At 40.4% G+C, this 19,074-nt stretch overlaps 1 protein-coding gene across 4 annotated transcripts in view; it reads right to left on the bottom strand.

Annotated features, from left to right (window-relative positions):
• ST7 (suppression of tumorigenicity 7) overlaps positions 1-19,074 on the bottom strand; it is a 235,114-nt gene that overhangs the window by 108,816 nt on the left and 107,224 nt on the right. For all 4 annotated transcript variants that reach the window (XM_088018268.1, XM_028104976.2, XM_028104977.2 and 1 more), the window contains exon 2: positions 8,255-8,337. In XM_088018268.1, coding sequence (XP_087874394.1) covers positions 8,255-8,337 — 83 coding nt within the window. The remainder of the gene's footprint in view (positions 1-8,254; positions 8,338-19,074) is intronic.

Below are 19,074 nucleotides of genomic sequence, written 5' to 3'. Positions count from 1 at the left end.
CAGTGGCCCTCCCATCTAGCTGAATTCAAAACCCAAATACATTCCATGATAGCCAAGTTTTGTGACTTTGTTTGGTTCTCCTGATTCTCTAGGGCTCAATTATCTGATATGCAAAATAATGTCACAGTAACCACTCAGTTAATGTTGGATGGATACACAGATGAATGATTACAAGACTGGATGGATGGACGGTTGGAGAATTAAACGGATGGATGACAAGGGCTGGCCCAGTGCTTTAATGGAAGATAGTCTAAATCAACAGCAGGACCAATGAAAGTTCTTGTGTTCTTTTTATTTGTTATAAAAAAGATAGACTTACACATATTTGTGGAAGGGTAAAGAATCCAGCAAAAAGAGAGACATTAAAGATATAAAAGAGTAGAAATGACCAAGAGGCATGATGCCAAGAGCCCAGAAAGCACACCCACCCCGCCTTCAAAAGGTAACCTACCATTTCTTGCCCTGAGACAGGAAGAAAAGGAAGGATGAATGAATAGAGGGGAACAGTCTATTTTGGAAAATAGGGTGTGATATGAGCTGTTTCACCAGTAAGAAGGCAACAAAGGGATAAAGTGGGTGACACTGATCTCAGTGGAGATGTGGGTAAGGCTTGCCTTCTGAGAATAAGGAGAGTGGGGATGGAATTGGGAATGTGAGAGTTGAAGTGGTAGTTTGGATCTATACCTTGCAGGACAGAAGGACCAAAAACTATACTTGAGACCCAGATTATATTTAAAATAAAGACACATTTGTCAAGGAGCCCATTAGCAATGCCTTGTGACCTCCTCCATACGATTTGGCAGAAGCAGAGAGAATGATCAAAAAGCACTGGGACTAGGGGTGGAGATCCAGGTTTGGAGCTGGCCTAAAGTACAACTCTCCCACCGGGAAGGAACAAAAATCTGGCAAAGGGATAAACAAACAAGACCCTTCCATCTACCCTGCAAACCTAAAAGCTGAGTCTTCCCTGAAGATGCCTAGATTCTTCCTAGCCGATAAGCCCTCTTCTTCTTGAACTGCATGTTCTATATATAAAACACTTCTTGTGAATCAGGGCCTTCCCTATACCCTACACCACACTTAAAAATGCTTCAAGATTCCCATACAGCGGCACCCTAGTAATTCCACACCAGTTCCATTAAACCCACAGGAAATACAATGATGTCTCAGCCTGAAATTGGCTAAGTGCTTCCTAAGGATTAGAGTAGGTGATGATATCACAGGAGAATAGATAGTGATGCTGGAGATTAAAGAGGAAATATGAAACTTTCCCGCAGTCTGCTCCCAAATGGAAAGACTGCAAAATTGACACCTGCTCTAAGTCTTCAGAAATATATCTGACGTATTATGGAAGGGGTCTTAGCTTCCCACTTCCTTGGTCTCAGCCAGTCCCTCTTCAGTCACTGTTCCCCTCAACAACTGAGGGGGCTGTGTGTGGAACTGGTGTTCATGCTCCTTTCTTGGCCACATATCACCACAGTTTTAAGAAAAGAGAGAAGACAGAAAAGTGAGGTTCTCTTCAAGGTCAACAGTCAATGATCCAGCCCCACCTCCGTGTCTGTATATGCACAGGATTAAATTTTCCACTGTAGCATTAATGTGTATGGCCTGGAAAGGAGCGTCACTCTCCTGAGGGAAAATCATGAAGAGTACTGACATGGGAAGAAGTCATCCTGCACCATGTGCCTCAGGCCCTGTCAGCTCATGCTGTGGTGGCAGCTATTCTGTGGTCCCTCTCTTAGAGATTCTGATTCAGTTGGTCTGGAGTGGTGGTCGGATCCATCACTTTAAACAAGCCCCCCAGATAATTCTGACACAATCAGTTAATTCATTCACTCACTGGATCTCTGTGCTTTCAACAAATATTTTGTAAGAGTCTACCCAGGCATTATACTATTATATACAAAAACACAGATACGGTCCCAGTCTTTGTGAAGCTTCCATTATACAGAGAACAAAGGCTATAAATGATGACACAAATAAAATATAAATTATGGTAAGTATCCACGGCCAATTGGATAAAGAAAAAATGTTCCCTCTACCCCCTTTCTTATCTACCTGATCCACTCTCTATCCACCTTCTTAATCAACACCTTTATGAGACACAGAATGATACTATGGCAAAGCAGTGGAAATTTAAATTCCGGTCCTCACTCCACCCTTACCTACTAAAGTAACCTGAGCTAAGTCATAAGCTTTCTGGACGCCTAGTTTTTTTTGTTTGTTTGTTTGTTTGTTTTTTAAAGATTTTATTTTATTTATTTATTTGAGAGAGAGAGAATGAGAGATAGAGAACATGAGAGGGAAGAGGGTCAGAGGGAGAAGCAGACTCCCCGCCGAGCAGCGAGCCCGATGCGGGACTCGATCCCGGGACTCGAGGATCATGACCTGAGCCGAAGGCAGTCGCCCAACCAACTGAGCCACCCAGGCGCCCCAGGATGCCTAGTTTTTAAGTCTTTACTGGTTTAAACTGGATGGCTTCTGAGGGTTCCTTTCCCCAGCCCTGTAAATACATGATTTTCAAGCCTCTCAAATTGTGCTCAAATCCAAACTGATAAAGCCAAAAGGGTAGTTTTGTCCCTTTATCTGCCATTCTCTTCTTCACCTTCTTCACTTCTGCCCATCTAATCATTAATGTGATCCACTCAGATACTCCTGTCTATAGTCAGACCCCGACAGGCGTATGTCTACTGTCTCGCCTGGCACTTTGCTTGGTCTCCTGTGGAAAATCATTATCCATGGTGACCCCAAGAAACTGTAATCTGATAAAGCTGAATGAGCCTTGGTTTCCTCCAATTATCTGCAGGCTCCCCTACCATGTGATCCCCACAGCATCTCTCCTTCTTTATTCTAGAGACAAGAGATAACTTGCCTCATAAATCAACACAGCCTGACAGTTATATGCAGCTTCCTGCACCCAAAGAGCCCTTCCAATCAAGTTTCCCTCAGTCTTTTTTTACTTACCTCCAGAATCACCAGCATTAGGGTGATCCACATGTCTGTCAACTAAAGTGCAATCTCAAGTGCAAGTCAAGTTCTTTAGATGGATAAGGAAAAGCTGAAAGGATCCATAACAACCTTCCAGTCCCACTCCCTTACTTTTGAACAGGAGGGGATGGAGACATGGTCAAAGAGATCCAGATTGAAATCTTACCATTTGTCTACTATATAACTTTGGTCACATTATTTAATGCTTGTGTCTGTTTATACTCAGCAGCATAAAGCCACTGCTACCTCTACCACTTATAATTTTAAAGAGAATTAAATGAAGTAATATATACAAAGTGCTTAATATCTGGCATAGAGTAGGAACTCAATAAATGGACCTTTTGATTCAACTTATTCCTAATTATCATCTCTTCTACACTTTCCCAAAAACATAATTTTTTACATGTAATCTATGAATTAAATCTTTTATTTACTATTCTAAGTTCCTCCTTTTGTAGTTCTTGATTCTCACTTTTTAAAATTATGCCTCAGATGCCTCTTTTTATATCTAATATGTGTGTAAAATGTAGGTGTAGGAGCATATCTACATCCATGTTATTGGGATCTGTGTATAAATGTCAATATAACATACAGCATTTTCTCCATTCTACCAACATTTTGAAAAAATTAAGGGTAGCATTTTCTCCACGTAACCACCTTACCACTCTCAAAAACAAAAACAAAACCCAGAAATTTTCTCCATTGAAATTAACATTATTCTGAGAGGCTACTTCAAGCAGACTGGGCATGTCCTTGCTAGAGCAACTAAAAGACTAAATTGGTGGGTTTGGACTGTGATGACAGGTGCAGTTCCTGGGGCTGGAATTGGACTGAGATCGGGAGGCTTGTGCCAAGAGGGCAGAGGGGCCGCTTGGAGTTAAGCAAGGGAGAGAGCTGGCCGGATGGGTATGTGGGCACAGGACGAAAAGGGAAGAGTGAAAGGTAGGTGGTATGACCAAACTCTTTGCTGGCTTCCAACCTGCAAAATTAAGAACTAGCAGTGGTATCTAGGAAAATACATACGGATTAGGATCAGTCCTCATTTATTTTTAAACACGTTAGTATAAAAGACAGTAGCCTTTGCCAAAGACATTTTATTTTTTTGTATATTTGTTCAGTCAGATGACTTTTTCAGGGTGTTTTTGTTTTTATTTACCCCTCTTCCCCTAAGACATCACACTGCATGACAATTTCAGTCTCCAGCATAAGAATCCTAAGGTCCCCAAACAACCATGTCCCCAGGGGCATCCCTGTACTTTCAGCATTCACTGTCTGGCTCCCCTCCCATTGCTCAGGGGAGAGCAGTTAGGTAATTGTCTCTCTGTGCCAGGAAACAAACCGCTAAGCACCTACCTGATCCTTTACCTCAATGCTGCCTCTCCATGAATGCTCTGGGCCGAAAAGAATAGTGGCTAAACAGAAACCTCAACCCTGGGTACATTTAAGGGCTAGCAAAGCTAAGTCCTCAAAGGCAGGACAACACCAATGCCCATAATCTCTAAAGCAGGAGTCTAAAGCTATCAAGAACTATTCCCGCATCTAGTGATTTTGCCCTCAGTACAGACCAAGCATTTTTGAGAAAGGTCTTTCAAAATCTTCAAACATCAGAGGTTTTCCAATGCTCCAAGTTCCACAGCAGGCACTTCCTGCACCTCCTGAGAAGGCTGCAGGACAGATACTGCCTGAGACGCACCGCAGTGCCCGTCAGGTTTCAGCAGCTGCCCTCCGCACACAGGGAGAGGGGGTCTGGCACAGGGGGTCCCGCTCTACTGAAATCCCTTCATTTGGAGAACACGAAAAGTAAGCGGATGGGACTTCACTCCCTGACTTAGCAGGTAAAATGACTGCTGGACCTAGCTTACCAAGAAAAAGGAAATCACCCACACTCTGGCAATCAATTTATAGCCTAGCGAACCCCCACACCAAGATAAAATCCAGCCTGCCATTTGTTCAGCAAGCTAGGAAAACCGCTGAGAACTGAACCAGAAGGTGGTGAAATGAGTGAGAGCCTGCCTGGGCTGAAACCCTGCTTTTCACTATTTGCCAGCAAGGGCCTGGGCGGAAACCCTGTTTTTCACTATTTGCCAGCAAGGTGACCTCAGGCAGGTTACTTCCTTGCCTGGGCTACCTATTCAGCCTATACGGTAGTAAAATGGACACAAGGCTGGCAATTACCTCCTCCTACTGTTGTGAGGAGTAAATGAATTCACATGTAAAGTGCTTAGATCAGTGCCTGGCACACAATAAGCACCATCGAAGTGGGTAAACGTTCTTAAGTAAACATCCCTGAGAGAAGAATACACAAACAGAAAGCTACTTTCTGCATCATAGTGAATTACTGATTTTAGCATGAAATTGCTATTCAAATTGTACCTAAAAGTTCACTTTTTTTGGTTTGTTTAATCAAAAAATATTTCAAAGATATTTTAGAAAGAAAATATTAAAATATTATTTTAAATGTAAATAATTATTAGATGGGGACTTGGAATACCTTCTCCTCTCACCCAAAAATACACGTGCTAAAAGGCTGCCATGTTCAGCACATATTTATTAATCATTTATCAAGCATTTGAAAGCATTTTCTAAGTTTGAAGTTTCTTCAGTCCATCAAGAATATCAAGGTGGGAACCTGAGGACATAGGTTCTAGGCCTGGCTTTGCCACAAACTAACATGAGCTAAAGCAAATCACCTTATAGCTTTGTGAACAACTCTTTCCAGTATCCCTATTTTTCGCATGTCCCCACAGAACAGAGAAGACTTAGAGACACTGATGGGTGTGCAGATCTGCATTTAAGAGGCAATAGGGTACAAATTACTATACACACCTTATTTCAACCCATGTCAGGAGAAGTTTTATTTATTTATTTTTTAAGATTTTATTTATTTATTTGACAGACAGCGAGAGAAGGAACACAAGCAGGGGGAGTGGGGGAGGGAGAGGCAGACTCCCTGCTGAGCAGGGAGCCCAACGCAGGGCTCAATTCCAGGACCCTGGGATCATGACCTGAGCCGAAGGCAGACACTTAACAACTGAGCCACCCAGGCACCCCAAGGATAAGTTTTAATATGCTTCCTTTCACCTTGGCTTGGTCTCTGCTCAGTACTGGGCTTTCTATGCAGATTTCCATTTATATAACCATCTTGGAGTGGTTCTTGCTAATGTTCTTCACATTCCTGGCCCAGTAGTATCAAGTTAAAACATCTCCTCCCTTGAGTCCAGCAACCCATATGATACACAGAGCAAGATTAACCTGAATATGCTTTGACCACAAAAAAAAAAAAATTGCTCCCCAAGCCACCACCATTCCTTTAAGCTGTTTGCAGGTTTCTGCCCTGTATACATTGCTCTAGGTTCATATATGTATTTGTTCCACGTTTTTGTGCCCTTCTCCCCTAAAACTTGTGTTTTTCTAGTGCTCTTCTCTTAACATCAACTCTGTAATATCTTTCTTATTCTTATCTCTATAAAAATTAGTAATAGGTAATCACAGTATTATGTGTAGACAAAAAAACAAAACAACAAAACATTCTAAAACTTCTTTCTCCTTAAAGGCCATTTAATTATATTAGCATGATTACAGTAAATTAGATGGCCCTATGTAAGGTCACTTAAATTAAAAAAACAAACAAACAAACAAACCTACTTCGGGCGTTACAATTTAACACACTTGTAATTATTTAGAGCATAAACTAATGGAGCCATAGAGATGATTATCATTGCTTTTGCCTACTTGGAATTTTTGAAACAAAGAAATAGGGAAATGGGAGCGCCTGGGTGGCTCACTTGGTTAAGCGTCTGCCTTTGGCTCAGGTCATGATATCAGGGTCCTGGGATAGAGCCCCACATCGGGCTCCTGGCTCAGTCAGGAGCCTGCTTCTCTCTCTCCCTCTGCCACTCCCCCTGCTTGTGCTCTCTCTCTCTCTCTGTCAAATAAATAAATAAAATCTTAAAAAAAAAGAAATTAAAGAAAAGAAACAGGGAAATGTAAATTTTAAAAGAAAAGAAGATAAAGGGAAGAAAAGCTCAGAACTGCCATCTCCACCTCATACATTTAAAGAAACTGGGCTAACCACAATGAGATACCACCTAAAACCAATCAGAAGGGCTAAAATTAACAACTCAGTAAACAACAAATGTTGGCAAGGATGTGAAAAAAGGGGAACCCTCTTAAACTGTAGGTGGGAATGCCAACTGGTGCAGCCACTCTGGAAAACAGTATGGAAGTTCCTCAAAAAGTTAAAAATAGAACCAGCCTATGACCCAGGAAATGCACTACTCGGTATTTACCCCAAAGATACAAATATAGGGATCCAAAGGAGCACCTGCACCCCAGTGTTTATAGTAGCAATGTCCACAATAGCCAAACTATGGAAAGAGCCCAGATGTCCATCAACGGACAAATTGATAAAGAAGATGTGGTTCATATGTACAACGGAATAGTACTCAACCAACAAAAAGAATGAAATCTTGCCATTTTCAATGACGGGGGTGGAACTAGAGTGTATTATGCTAAGCAAAGTAAGTCAGTCAGAGAAAGACAAATACCCCATGATTTCACTCATGTGGAATTTAAGGAACAGAACTGATGAACATAGGGGAAGGGAAGGAATAATAAGACAAAAACAGAGAGAGGCAAACCATAAGAGACTCTTAACTATACAAAACCAGCTGAGGGTTGCTAGACGGGAGGTGGCGGGGATGAGGTAATTGGGTGACGGGCATTAAGGAGGGCATTTGATTTAATGAGCACTGGGTATTATATGCAACTGCTGAATCACTAAATTCTGCCCCTGAAACTAATAATATACTGTATGTTAACTAACTTGAATTTAAATAGAATCTAATTAATTTATTAAAAAATAAAGAAACTGGGCTATATTTCTACTTATCTTGATTATGGCCAATAATCCATTTTGAAACAAATGAAGAAAAACATTTTTAGTTGAACTGAGTCACATGTATTTTATAGTATCTCAGACACTAGAATTTGACATAGAATTGTCTTCCTTTATTTTCCATTTTATTTATATTTTGTTTCTCGCCTTCAACAAAAGCAATATATGACTATTTAAATTTTTTCAAATATTTTAGAAATATGTAACCTGGGCAGTGGAAGGCTCTATAAGTCCAACTACCCAACATATACACACATGCAAGATAAATCACCATAAGCTGCTGGTATATATTCTTCCAGAATTATTTCCTGTACATATACTAACATATTAGTAATCAGCATACTTTCAAAAAAGGATTCTACCACTTACCAAAATGAGCCCTGATATTAGTGAGGAAGTGCCTGTCAGGGCCACGTAGAACTTCGGTGTCAATGTGTTCAAAAACATGCTCACTGAAAAAAAAGAGAGAAGGAGAAGAATAAGGAAGGCATAAGTATGTCAATAAAACAGAGGGTTCCCTATTTTTCTCTCTGGTGAAATCATTTGTTTCTGATGACAATTCTTAGAACCATAACAAAGTCCCATTAAAATGGTTCAGCACCACCAAGGCTCAGAATGCTAGATGTCAAGCGCTATATCCTGAGAGAAAATAGCCACATAAAAGAGAAAAAAGCAGCTTTTTAAAAAGTTTCTGCCTCCCAAAACTATTGTTGTGAATGGTCTTCATGGATTCATAACCACTGAGGAATCTAATCAAAACTATTACTAAACTGTCAGTCAGAAAGAGAAGATCTTATATATTTTGTCAGAACCACACATTAGAGTTCTTGATGAACCAACAAGGAATACTTCAACCTTAGAACAAATGGAAAATAACTACAGTTGATCCTTGAATGTGTGGGTATTAGAGGCGCCAAACCTCCACACAGTCAAAATCAGCACATAACTTTTGACTCCCCCCACAAAACTTTACTAATAGTCTACTATCACCCGAAGCCTTGCCAGTAACATAAAGTCAATTAACATGTATTTTGCATGTTATTTGCATTGAATACTGTATTCTTACAATAAAATAAGGTAGAGAAAAGAAAATGTTAAGAAAACCATAAGGAAAAGAAAATACATTTTCAATGCTATATGGTATTTATTGGAAAAAATCCATGTGTAAGTGGACCCAGGAGGTTCAATCCCATGTTGTTCAAGGGTCAACTATATATTTTTGGCAGTTATTAAAGATTTTAATACTATTATTACTCCTAAGAAGGAAGGACAAATTGACAAAGTTAGCATGCATTAGTAAAAGTTTTTTCACCTTACTTAAAAGGCTGTTAGACTGCTCATCAAAATAACTGGAGTCATTGAAAAAAAGATAAAAAATAAACCACTAAAAAGGAATGTGCAATCAAGAACTTTTCTGACCAATTTCTGCCACTCTGTTCATATCAACTATACAGTTGATCTGGCTATCCATTAAGTAAGGTTCACTTCCATATTTTATAAATATACGTTAAGTCATTATCATTTGTACCTAGTATTGCATGAAACTTTGATTATTACCGAAACAACAACTGACCTAAAGAGCTTTTTGCATGCATATTCACATTTCTTTACTGAGTCTGTTTGTGGAAGGGTATCACATTATCTGGTTTTAGAATGAAGGATGTTAGAAGTAGGGCTTTGACATCATTAGGGGAAAAGGCTTTGGCATTTGTCCTGAGCTCGGCCCAGAAAGCCAAGTCACCAACATGACCACAGATCCCATGTTCACTCATTCAACAAATACTTCTCTCTGTTTATGAATGAGACCATGGACAAGGAATGGAAGCATGAATCAGACACAGTTCCCACCATCCAGAAGGCCACAGTCTAATTGGGAAATGAATAAGTAATTACCATAAAGTCTGATAAGTGCATAGACAAGTCCTGAGCATAGGATGTTATAAAAACACATTAAAGGTGTTGAACGCTGCATCTGAAACTAGTGATGTACTATAGGTTGGCTAATTGAATTTAAATTAAACACACACACACACACACACACACACAGACAGACACACACAAAAGGGATGCACCTCAGGCTGAAGGCTGGAAAAGATGTCCAGGAGAATAAGCAGGAGTTAATTAGACCAGCGCAGGCAGGAGGAGGGACAGACAGAGGGAAAGGTCAGCAGAATAAGGGGGCTGCTTTGAGGTGCTGAGAAAAGATCACAGCCTTTCCAAACATTTGTAGAGGCTGAGGAGGGAAGCAGCTTGAGCTGTGGACCCTTCGCAGAGATGCAGATGTAGAAGGGCGCACGGATTCCATCCTTCCTGGCTACCTGCCATCCCTCCCCTGCACCCACTCTTAACTGAGTTTGTTTGACTTGCGGGCTATCATTTGTAATCTCAAGAGTCTGAACTAACACAATGTGCTCGGTTGATAGTCACTCTTTTGGGGAGATAGAGAAAGGCACAGAAGATGCAATCAGCCAAGCCTGTAGAGGTACAGCTGAGTTAAGGTTGGGTTTGCTTGGCCATTAAAAACCCAAAGATGTGGTGATTTGTCATTTCCCAAGCAATTTGGTGGAAAAGGGAAGATGTTTTAAAAGGAGAAAATTAAACAAACAAACCTAGAGCTTGTAAATGCCAGTCTGATTCTGAAGCACCTAAAATTCTCCAAATTCCCATCCTCACACTATAAATGACCCCACATTCCCCATTATTTTTTTAAAAGGTCATCCTAACAGACTATTTGCTTTATTTTATAGTTATGAACTCTCATATCTGTATCATATACTTTTCAGTAGGTTTCTGGGGACAAATTGAGTATAAAATTCTACGAACTCCATTTCTAAAAGAAAGAGGAAAAGATGTGCCTGAATTAGAAAAGTGCTTTAGTAGCCCTGCTATAACTCCCCAGCAACAAAAGCACAAGTCAATGGAGGGGAAAGATCTACTGAAAATCATTAACTCAAGAATCAATTGATCAATGAAAAAGAAAATTGGGGCGTCTGGGTGGCTCAGATGGCTAAGCGTCTGCCTTCAGCTCAGGTCATGATCTCAGGGTCCTGAGATCGAGCCCCACACATCAGGCTCCCTGCTCAGTGGGAAGCCTGCTTCTTCCTTTCCCTCTACTACTCCCCTGCTTGTGCTCTCTCTCTCTGTTGAATAAGTAAATACAATCTTTAAAAAAGAAAAAGAAAAAGAAAATTATGTGAGTTATCTAAAGAGATAAAACTATACAGTGTTCCCATTTGGTTTCACTTACTTAAGATTACATAGCAGCAGTAATTAATAATTAAAAGATTCTTCTCTGTTATATCCAGTTGTAGAAAGCTACTAGAGTTGAGAGATCATGGGAAGTCATTAAAAGAAATAGAGACACACACAGAGAATGACAGTAGCAGAAACAGAAACACTTCAGAGAGTGGGAGGTCTTCCTTTAATAATCTATTAACTTTATGGTCTTTCTGAATATCCTGGCTGAAATCACTAAGACATGGCATTTGGCAATTCTGGGCATAAATATCAACACTTAATACTTGCCATTTCCATCTATCTATGTATTTAAAGTTAATAACAAAGCACTTTCACATATTAGAGAGTTTAATTCTCACTTCAGCTCCATGAGGTCAATATTATTATTCATGGTATTTCACAGCTGGAGGCGGGCAAAGACCTGAACGCCAGCAGTCCTGCCCCCAAAGTTCAGGCTCATGGCATCACAGGGTGCGTGCGGATATTGCTGACAAGCAAGAAAAAACAAAATAGTAAATGGAAAGCCTTTCCTTTCAAAAGGAGAACTCTAAATAATCATACTAAAAGATTGGATGTTTTTAATACTGTACTTATTTTTACCTCTGACCTTTAAAGATAAGTTCCCTGTTATCTAACATTGGCGTGTGCAGCCCCAGGGTGGGGAAAGGCAGGTAGGCATCTAGAAAGAAGGGAGAATCTAATTGAAGATTCCCTCATTAAATCAGGAGGGTTGCACGCTGCAGACCAGACTGCCTTAAAACAATACCTTGCCTAGTTTCATCAGCAATGAGGGCCACTAGCAATTATTTGTTAAAACATATGAGGGCCTGATAAAGTACCTAAAAACTGCAGCAGAAAACTGTGGGGTATATGCTTTGAAACAGGATTTTCCTGCTATAGACCTATTCAACTGTTTCCTCCATACCTGCTGGGGCTAGACAAAACAAATTCAAAAACAAAGACTAATCTAGCTTTGTGAAGAATAAATTCATAAAATTTCAATAATGTCCTGTTTCAACCTAGAGACAAAAATTAATAAATCAGAAGACAAAATTTTCATCTGCTCCAGCAGGGCACTCCTAACTGGTCACTGCTCCAAGAACACTGCGGTAGTCAAGGGCAGCCTCAGGGACTGAATCACGGGGCATTCTGATGATGCGCAACTTCAACATAGTATAGTCTCCTCATTTAACTAATGAGCAAATGGGAAGGAATAAAGCATGGCCCTGAGAAGAAACTAGGTAGGAGGGATGGGAACATGGATTGAAAATTAAATGACCTAAGGGTGCCTGGCTGGCTCAGTCAGTAGAGCATGTGACTCTTGATCTCGGGGTTGAGTTCGAGTCCCATGTTGGGAGTAGAGATTACTTAATAAAAAAAAAAAAAAAAGTTTTTTAAAGAAAATTAAATGACCTCTCTAGATCACAGAAGAGAGGAGATAATAGGTCTGCTATGGGAAGCAAGGGATCACTTCTATGAGCAGGGCTCATGAGGAATGGCCCTGTGAGGCTGTGTCTGTGAGGAGCCAGCCACATTTCTGTCTCTCAAGACAATACCAGCCTTCTTTCATATTCTTTAGAGCACAAGCAATCCCCAAACCACACTCCTGGAAAAGACCTCTGCAAAACAGGGCGAACACACAACCCTGTGTTTGTCTCCTCGGACATATTCTACCTCACACAGAGAAGCCCTGGAATGAAAAGGCTAAGGCAGCATCAAAGACTTGGAGGTACTGACTAGAAAGAACTGAATAAGCAGTGTGGTAAAGTCTACAACACCCAAAGTTACTGTCCTGTGTCTCTTTTAATGTCTTTCTAAAATATGGCATGTGAAATAGAAAAACTTTAAGAAGTTATAAAATAACAATCATCCACCATTGAAAATGTTAGAAATAAAGTCCCTAGGAAGAAAAGTTAAAGAAACTAAGTTTATTTAGGCTGGGCGGGAAAAAAAAAAAAAAAACTGAAGAGATTTTAAGGAACAGCATTATCCCTGGGAGAGAGACCAGGGTGAGGAGCCTCGGACTGTAACTTGTGACGTCAGCTATGATGTGGAGGACCCGGGAAAGCCCCACACCCTCCCAGGGCTGCTGTGAGGCGCAGATGAAATGCGCATTCCCTCAGTACTCCAGCACAGACTCTCTGGGGGCCTACCCTGGGCCAGATGCGGGAAGCACGGGTCCTGCCTCTGACGGTTCACAATCCAATGGTGAGAGAAGCAAGGAAATGGAGAAGCAAATATCGAAGAGGACACGTCAGGGAATTATAAAAACACAGGGTACGCAAAGGGATTAGGACATCAAGAAACATTTCTGCCAAGAAAAAGCATCCCGTCTAAGACTTGTAAGAGGAATTAGGAGTTGTCCAGATGTTGCCTGCAGCTGCAGGGGTGAAGGGACCGTGAAAGGTAGAGCTGCAGAGCATTCCACGCAGAGTACTGCAGCTCAGGGGCCTGAAGGTACAAGGACACGGAAGGCAAGGGAAAGGCAGTACAAGTGCCACAGACTTACTTGTGCGCGTTGAGGCACTGGTGGGGATTCGTACTAAAGATGTGAAGCTACTTTCTAAAGTGCCTGCTATACAAATACATGGAATGCTGACTAACAGCAAATGGCTCTTCTCAGATGAGACAAATTCGAATGGGTCCAAATTGGATTTCTAAAACTTAAGGGTGTTCCCTGCTATTTGGTCTCCAAGATTACCTACAGAGGACTTCTCACTAACAACTACATGCAATGAGTAGATGTACAATGCAGCCTAGCTAAAAAACACTTAAGGAATAAGGGACTCTGCTTTACTTACTTTTCTTAGTAAATAAAGTAACATTTATCTCAACAAAGGCCCAAATCTGTACTTTTGAGGCTGTTTCACTGTCCATAAAATAACATCTATCTTGTTACAGGGCTGCTGTGAGGACTATATACCTTAGTATAAATAAAGTGCCTACTACAGCAAACCTCAGCAAATAATATGTGTATCGTTGTCGTTATTTATGTTTATGTTACTCTTCGTTTTTTAAAGATTTTATTTATTTATTTGAGAGAGAGAGAGAAAGAGAGAGAATGGGGGGGGGGGAGAGTGGAAGAGGGGGAAGCAGACCCTCCACGGAGCAGGGAGCCGGATGCGGGACTCGATCCCAGGATCCTGGGATCATGACCTGAGCTGAAGGCAGATGCTTAACCCACTGAGCCCCCCAAGTGCCCTATGTTATTCTTCCTTTTGTGATGTGACATCTCATACTGGTCCAGTTGTAAAAAACAGAAGAAACTCAGCTGACCGAGTTAATATTAATAGTAGTAGCGGCTGCAGTATACCAGCATTTACTGAGCACCCGCTTCTGTGTGCCAGCCACTGTGGTACAGATCACAGCCCAAGAAATAAATCACCTGCACTGTGATTTGTCCTATGCCCTACAAAATAAATGAAGCACCAGGAAGTAAAAGGGTCCTTTTAACTGAATTCTAGTTGCTAGAGGTGGTAATAAACTGGAGGGTGAGTTTGAAAGCAGCCGTTTTAGAAGGCAAATAAATTACTGAATCCCCTAACTCAACCATATGATTCTAAATCTCTGATCTCTGCCTTACTAGATGCTGTGGGAACAATCAATTCAGCCACAGGCCACGTGGAAACCTACAATCCTGTTCCTTAGTTTTCTTCAAGTCCTTGTGTGGCTTAGGACATACACTGTATTAAAGCCTAAACTATAACCTAAGCATGAGGGTTTACAAATGTCTTAAATACAAATAACAAATAATTAAGGCCACAGGACCTTCCACGCCCTGAGACAGCAATATCAAGATACACTAGAAAATTATCCATTTCATGCAAAGCAACATTTCTGATTTAATTACAGAAAGTACACAGAGTTCCATGTCTACATAAGATGCATTAAGGCACATGCTAGCCTTGCAGGAACCTTCTATCAAACTGTTTTCTCCGACCTCCAAAGTGGGTAAGGAACACACAGGAAGAGTTTAATCCATCACTTGCATTTTTCTATGTGAGAATAGGGAATATTCTCTTCTTTCATTTTATTGTTCTTTCAACCGTGCTAACCTCTTCCCTCCCATCAGATTCCATTAAGTAGAGTTGCAACTTCACTTCTCTTCCTCATTTACCAAAGGACAAGAAAATTAAAAATGTAAGCTTTAATATTTTAACTTACACATATGCTAATTTTGAACAGATTTCCAGATGGCACAGCTTTTAAAATGAAAAAAAACTTGCTCTTTTCTCACAATGACACTATGATGGATAAACTCTCAAGTGACCCATAATGATCCCTGCCTCCTGGTGTTCATATCTTTATGTAACTCTCCCCCTGAATGTGGGTGGGACATGTGACTTGCTTCTAGCAAACACATATGTAAGATACTCTCTCAGTAGCAGACATGCTGGAGATTCTCCTTGCTAGTGTAATGAAGAGAGTGACCATGTTGAGAGGGCTATGTGGCAATGGATTATAAGCAGCCTCTAGGGACTGAGGCCAGCAGCCAATATGAAACTGAAGCCCTCAGTTCAACAACGGTGGTTTCTGCCAACAGTCTGAGTTAACTTGGAAGCAGATTCTTCCTCAGCTGAGCTTGCAAGTAAGATCACAGGCTAACTGACACCTTGATTATGGCCTTGTAAGACCCAGAGCAAAAGTCCCAGCTAAGCTGTGCCTGTAATTCCTGACCCATGGAAACCATGAGATAATAAATGTGTGTTGTTTTAAGCTGCTATATTTGTGGTAATTTGTTATGCAGCAATATAAAATTGATGCAGTCATGTATAATTCATGAAAGTATAAATCAGTGTGGATATCTGATAACTGTGGCTAACTGCAGTATGCCCAGAAAGGGTGTTAAGATATGCCAATTCTATCTGCCCCAGAGCTTCTTTTCCCACTGTTCATAAATAAAATGCAACTTCAACTCTGTTGCCATAACAACATGTCATTCCACATGCTGATCCATAATTGTCTTTGTAAATCAACTAATATTAAAGTAGAAGCCCAGAGTAATTTTTTAATATGGAAATCAAGCATCTCCATTTTACTCTAGTAAATGGACTTGCTTTTTTCTAGGCACATTTTAAATATACAACATTTGCATGTTCCCAAAAAATCAGTTTTACATCTGGGCACAGCATCAGTTCAAGAGAAGATTAAAAACATACTGCAAGCACATTTTCTTATTTGTTGCTTTTGCTTCTCCTCTCCTTGCCCTTCACCCCAGTCTCCTTGAGCTCTGATAGCATCTCAAGCTTTTATGCATTACAATTCCCTTGATAAATCCTGTGGAATTTATCCTGGTGAGGAAGACATGGAAGTATAATTTTAGACCCATTCCAATGGCAAGAAATCCTCATAAATCATTCTGTCTACTCTTCTCTCTACCCTTGATGTTGCCTTGGCAACTTTACAGGTAATCTATTTCTGCTTTACTGGGCATCTGGCTCCACTGAGGAGTAGAGCAAGCACATTCCTTCTTTCTTCTCTCAACTGTGATCTGGGAAACTATATCAGAGTGTTCAGTCTTCAAGGCTCCTTGTCCCTTGCTTCTGTCAAGCCATGAAGGAATGTCCAAAGCCTGGTCACATACAAACTTCAGTAGCCCTTAAGGGCTTTGAAAGAAGGATAAGCTTTTATCATTAGATTGGAGAGAAGTGAAGAGAGGGTACAGATGCCACATAGATACCAGCGCATACACAAAAGAACTGGGTTGGAGTACTGTAGGTAGGATGAGGAGCAGCAGTGGGAGATTATGCTGGCTCAAATGTCAGGTCGAGAAAAATCACACTTTCTATAGAGACAGTTAGAAAATACTCACTGAACAGCAATGTGAGTAAGACACATGTCTAGTAATAGTGAAATAGTGTGGGAAACATACAGCTCTGAGAGTTACCTCAGAGGGAAGCTCCTGTAATACTACCAGGGTGGGAGGTTGGGCATATCAGATTTGCAGAGGTAAATTCAACACTGTGGCTCTTAACAGTGTGACATAAAGGGTGAGAGTCTGGAGAACCGTTTGCAAAGTGGGGCCCAAGTCAAATTGCAAGTGATTCCAGAGAGTAAGTGGTAAGGAATTATGGCAGCAAGCACAGGCTACTTCTACAGGAAGTCTGGCAGGAAAGAGAAGAAGAGAATTTATCATTAAGTGGGACTGAAGTTAAAAGAAAATATAAATGGCACCGCATGAACTAGTAAGTGAATTAGGAATAAAATTTAAACCTTTATTCCACTGCAACAAGATCCACCCTGAGAAATCCAATAATGAGTCACTCTTATACCAAACCTTTAGGGATAATCACTGGCAATGTGTTTACTTTCTCTGAGATTCTTCTTTTTATGTAGATCTTAAAGAATAATTAGTGAAGCACTTTAAGTGACAGAAGCTTGAACCTGACAGAAACACTTTAAGTGACAGAAGCTTGAACCTTACATATGTATATTTCTGTTTTATCAGTTGAGATTAAATGACAAAATGACAAAATGACAAAACAAAAATAAATCTATTTTCTACTTTATTGATTCTGATTTTTGCACTTTCTATTACTTTACTTGCTTTGTTTTGAAACCCTCTGCTAACTTACAGCTGAAGAGTTTGCCTTAAAGGAAGACATTAGTTTGGGCCAAAGAAGCAACTGTAATTCATGGGGTAGTAAAATTCAAATCTGATTCTAAGTTAGGTTTTTGTTTTCATTACATTCTCTAAAAGTTCAATGACTAATTTACTTCTCTTATGAGTGAAAAGCTGCCCTACAATAGATGGTTTTCTGGAAGCTGTGTGATGGCTGTCTCTCTCTGGGTGAGATGCCTAACCAAGAGAGATAAGAAACCGCAGGGGAAACCACTAGACAGACCAATATTTTAAGTATTCAGCTGTTCCAACTGCCCAGTTGTTCAAAGGCTGGCTTCATTATTTTCAATTCCAGTAACTCGATTTGCCTTTGCATTTGCATCAAATGAGTGGTTAATACCCCAGAGGGCACCTAAAATGATCTCCCCACATCCAGGGCTGGCAGCAAATTATAAGTGGCAAATCACAAATGCACCTAGCTCTAAGTAAGGTCTATAGGTGACAGTAAACAGAAACTGGAGCACCGGTATTTTCAAATTTCGGTAAGCTAGTTTTTCTTAAATGTATTAAAAGATGCATCTAAATTCCAGAAGCCCTTTGTCATCCCTAATACAAATGCTCCCAATCCCTAAAATACAATGCTCCCAATCCCTCTCTCCCTTTTGAATCTATTCTTACTATCTTGAATAGTTTTCAGACATTGTCATATCTCACTGTGAATGACCCATTCATCTGTAATGCAAAAGAAAGGAAGGAAGGAAGGAAGGAAGGAAGGAAGGAAGGAAGGAAGGAAGGAAAAGAAAGAAAGAAAGAAAGAAAGAAAGAAAGAAAGAAAGAAAGAAAGAAAGAAAGAAAGAAAGAAAGAAAGAAAGAAAGAAAGAAAGAAAAGAAAAGAAAAGGAAAGAAAGAAAGAAAGAAAGAAAGAAAGAAAGAAAGAAAGAAAGAAAGAAAGAAAGAAAAGAAAAGAAAAAAGAGAGAGAAAGAAAGAAAAAGAAAGAGAGAGAAAGGAAAGGAAGGAAGGGGGAGGAAGAGAGGGAGGGAGGAAAGAAGGAAGAAAAAGAAAGAAGAGAGAGAAAGGGAAGGAGGGGAGGGAGGGAGGGAGGGAGGAAGGGAGGGACATGTTTTTAATTAGCAACTGTCTAAAGCACAGATCCTCACAGCCCAGGCAGTTCACCTCCAGGTGGATCAGTAGTCGGCTAAAATCCAAAGTTAATGAGGCCACAGTCCTGGGTCTGACCTGACCTGAGTCAGTCAACCTCACACCAAGAAATCCTGTGCCACAAGCTCAGAAGGCACCCCTGACTAGCTGTATTACAAACCGTACTACCACTGAAAGGCCAAGCACCATGTTACTATTTTAAAAGAAACAAGCCCATTTTAAAAGAAAAAA

This window comes from Eumetopias jubatus, unplaced genomic scaffold (genome assembly GCF_037043125.1).
Source record: "Eumetopias jubatus isolate StellerSeaLion01/CBP00866 unplaced genomic scaffold, mEumJub1_p1.0 scaffold_14, whole genome shotgun sequence".
Classification (NCBI taxonomy): domain Eukaryota; kingdom Metazoa; phylum Chordata; class Mammalia; order Carnivora; family Otariidae; genus Eumetopias; species Eumetopias jubatus.
The sequence above is the reverse complement of the archived record's forward strand: the minus strand, read 5'-3'. Positions and strand labels throughout refer to the sequence as shown.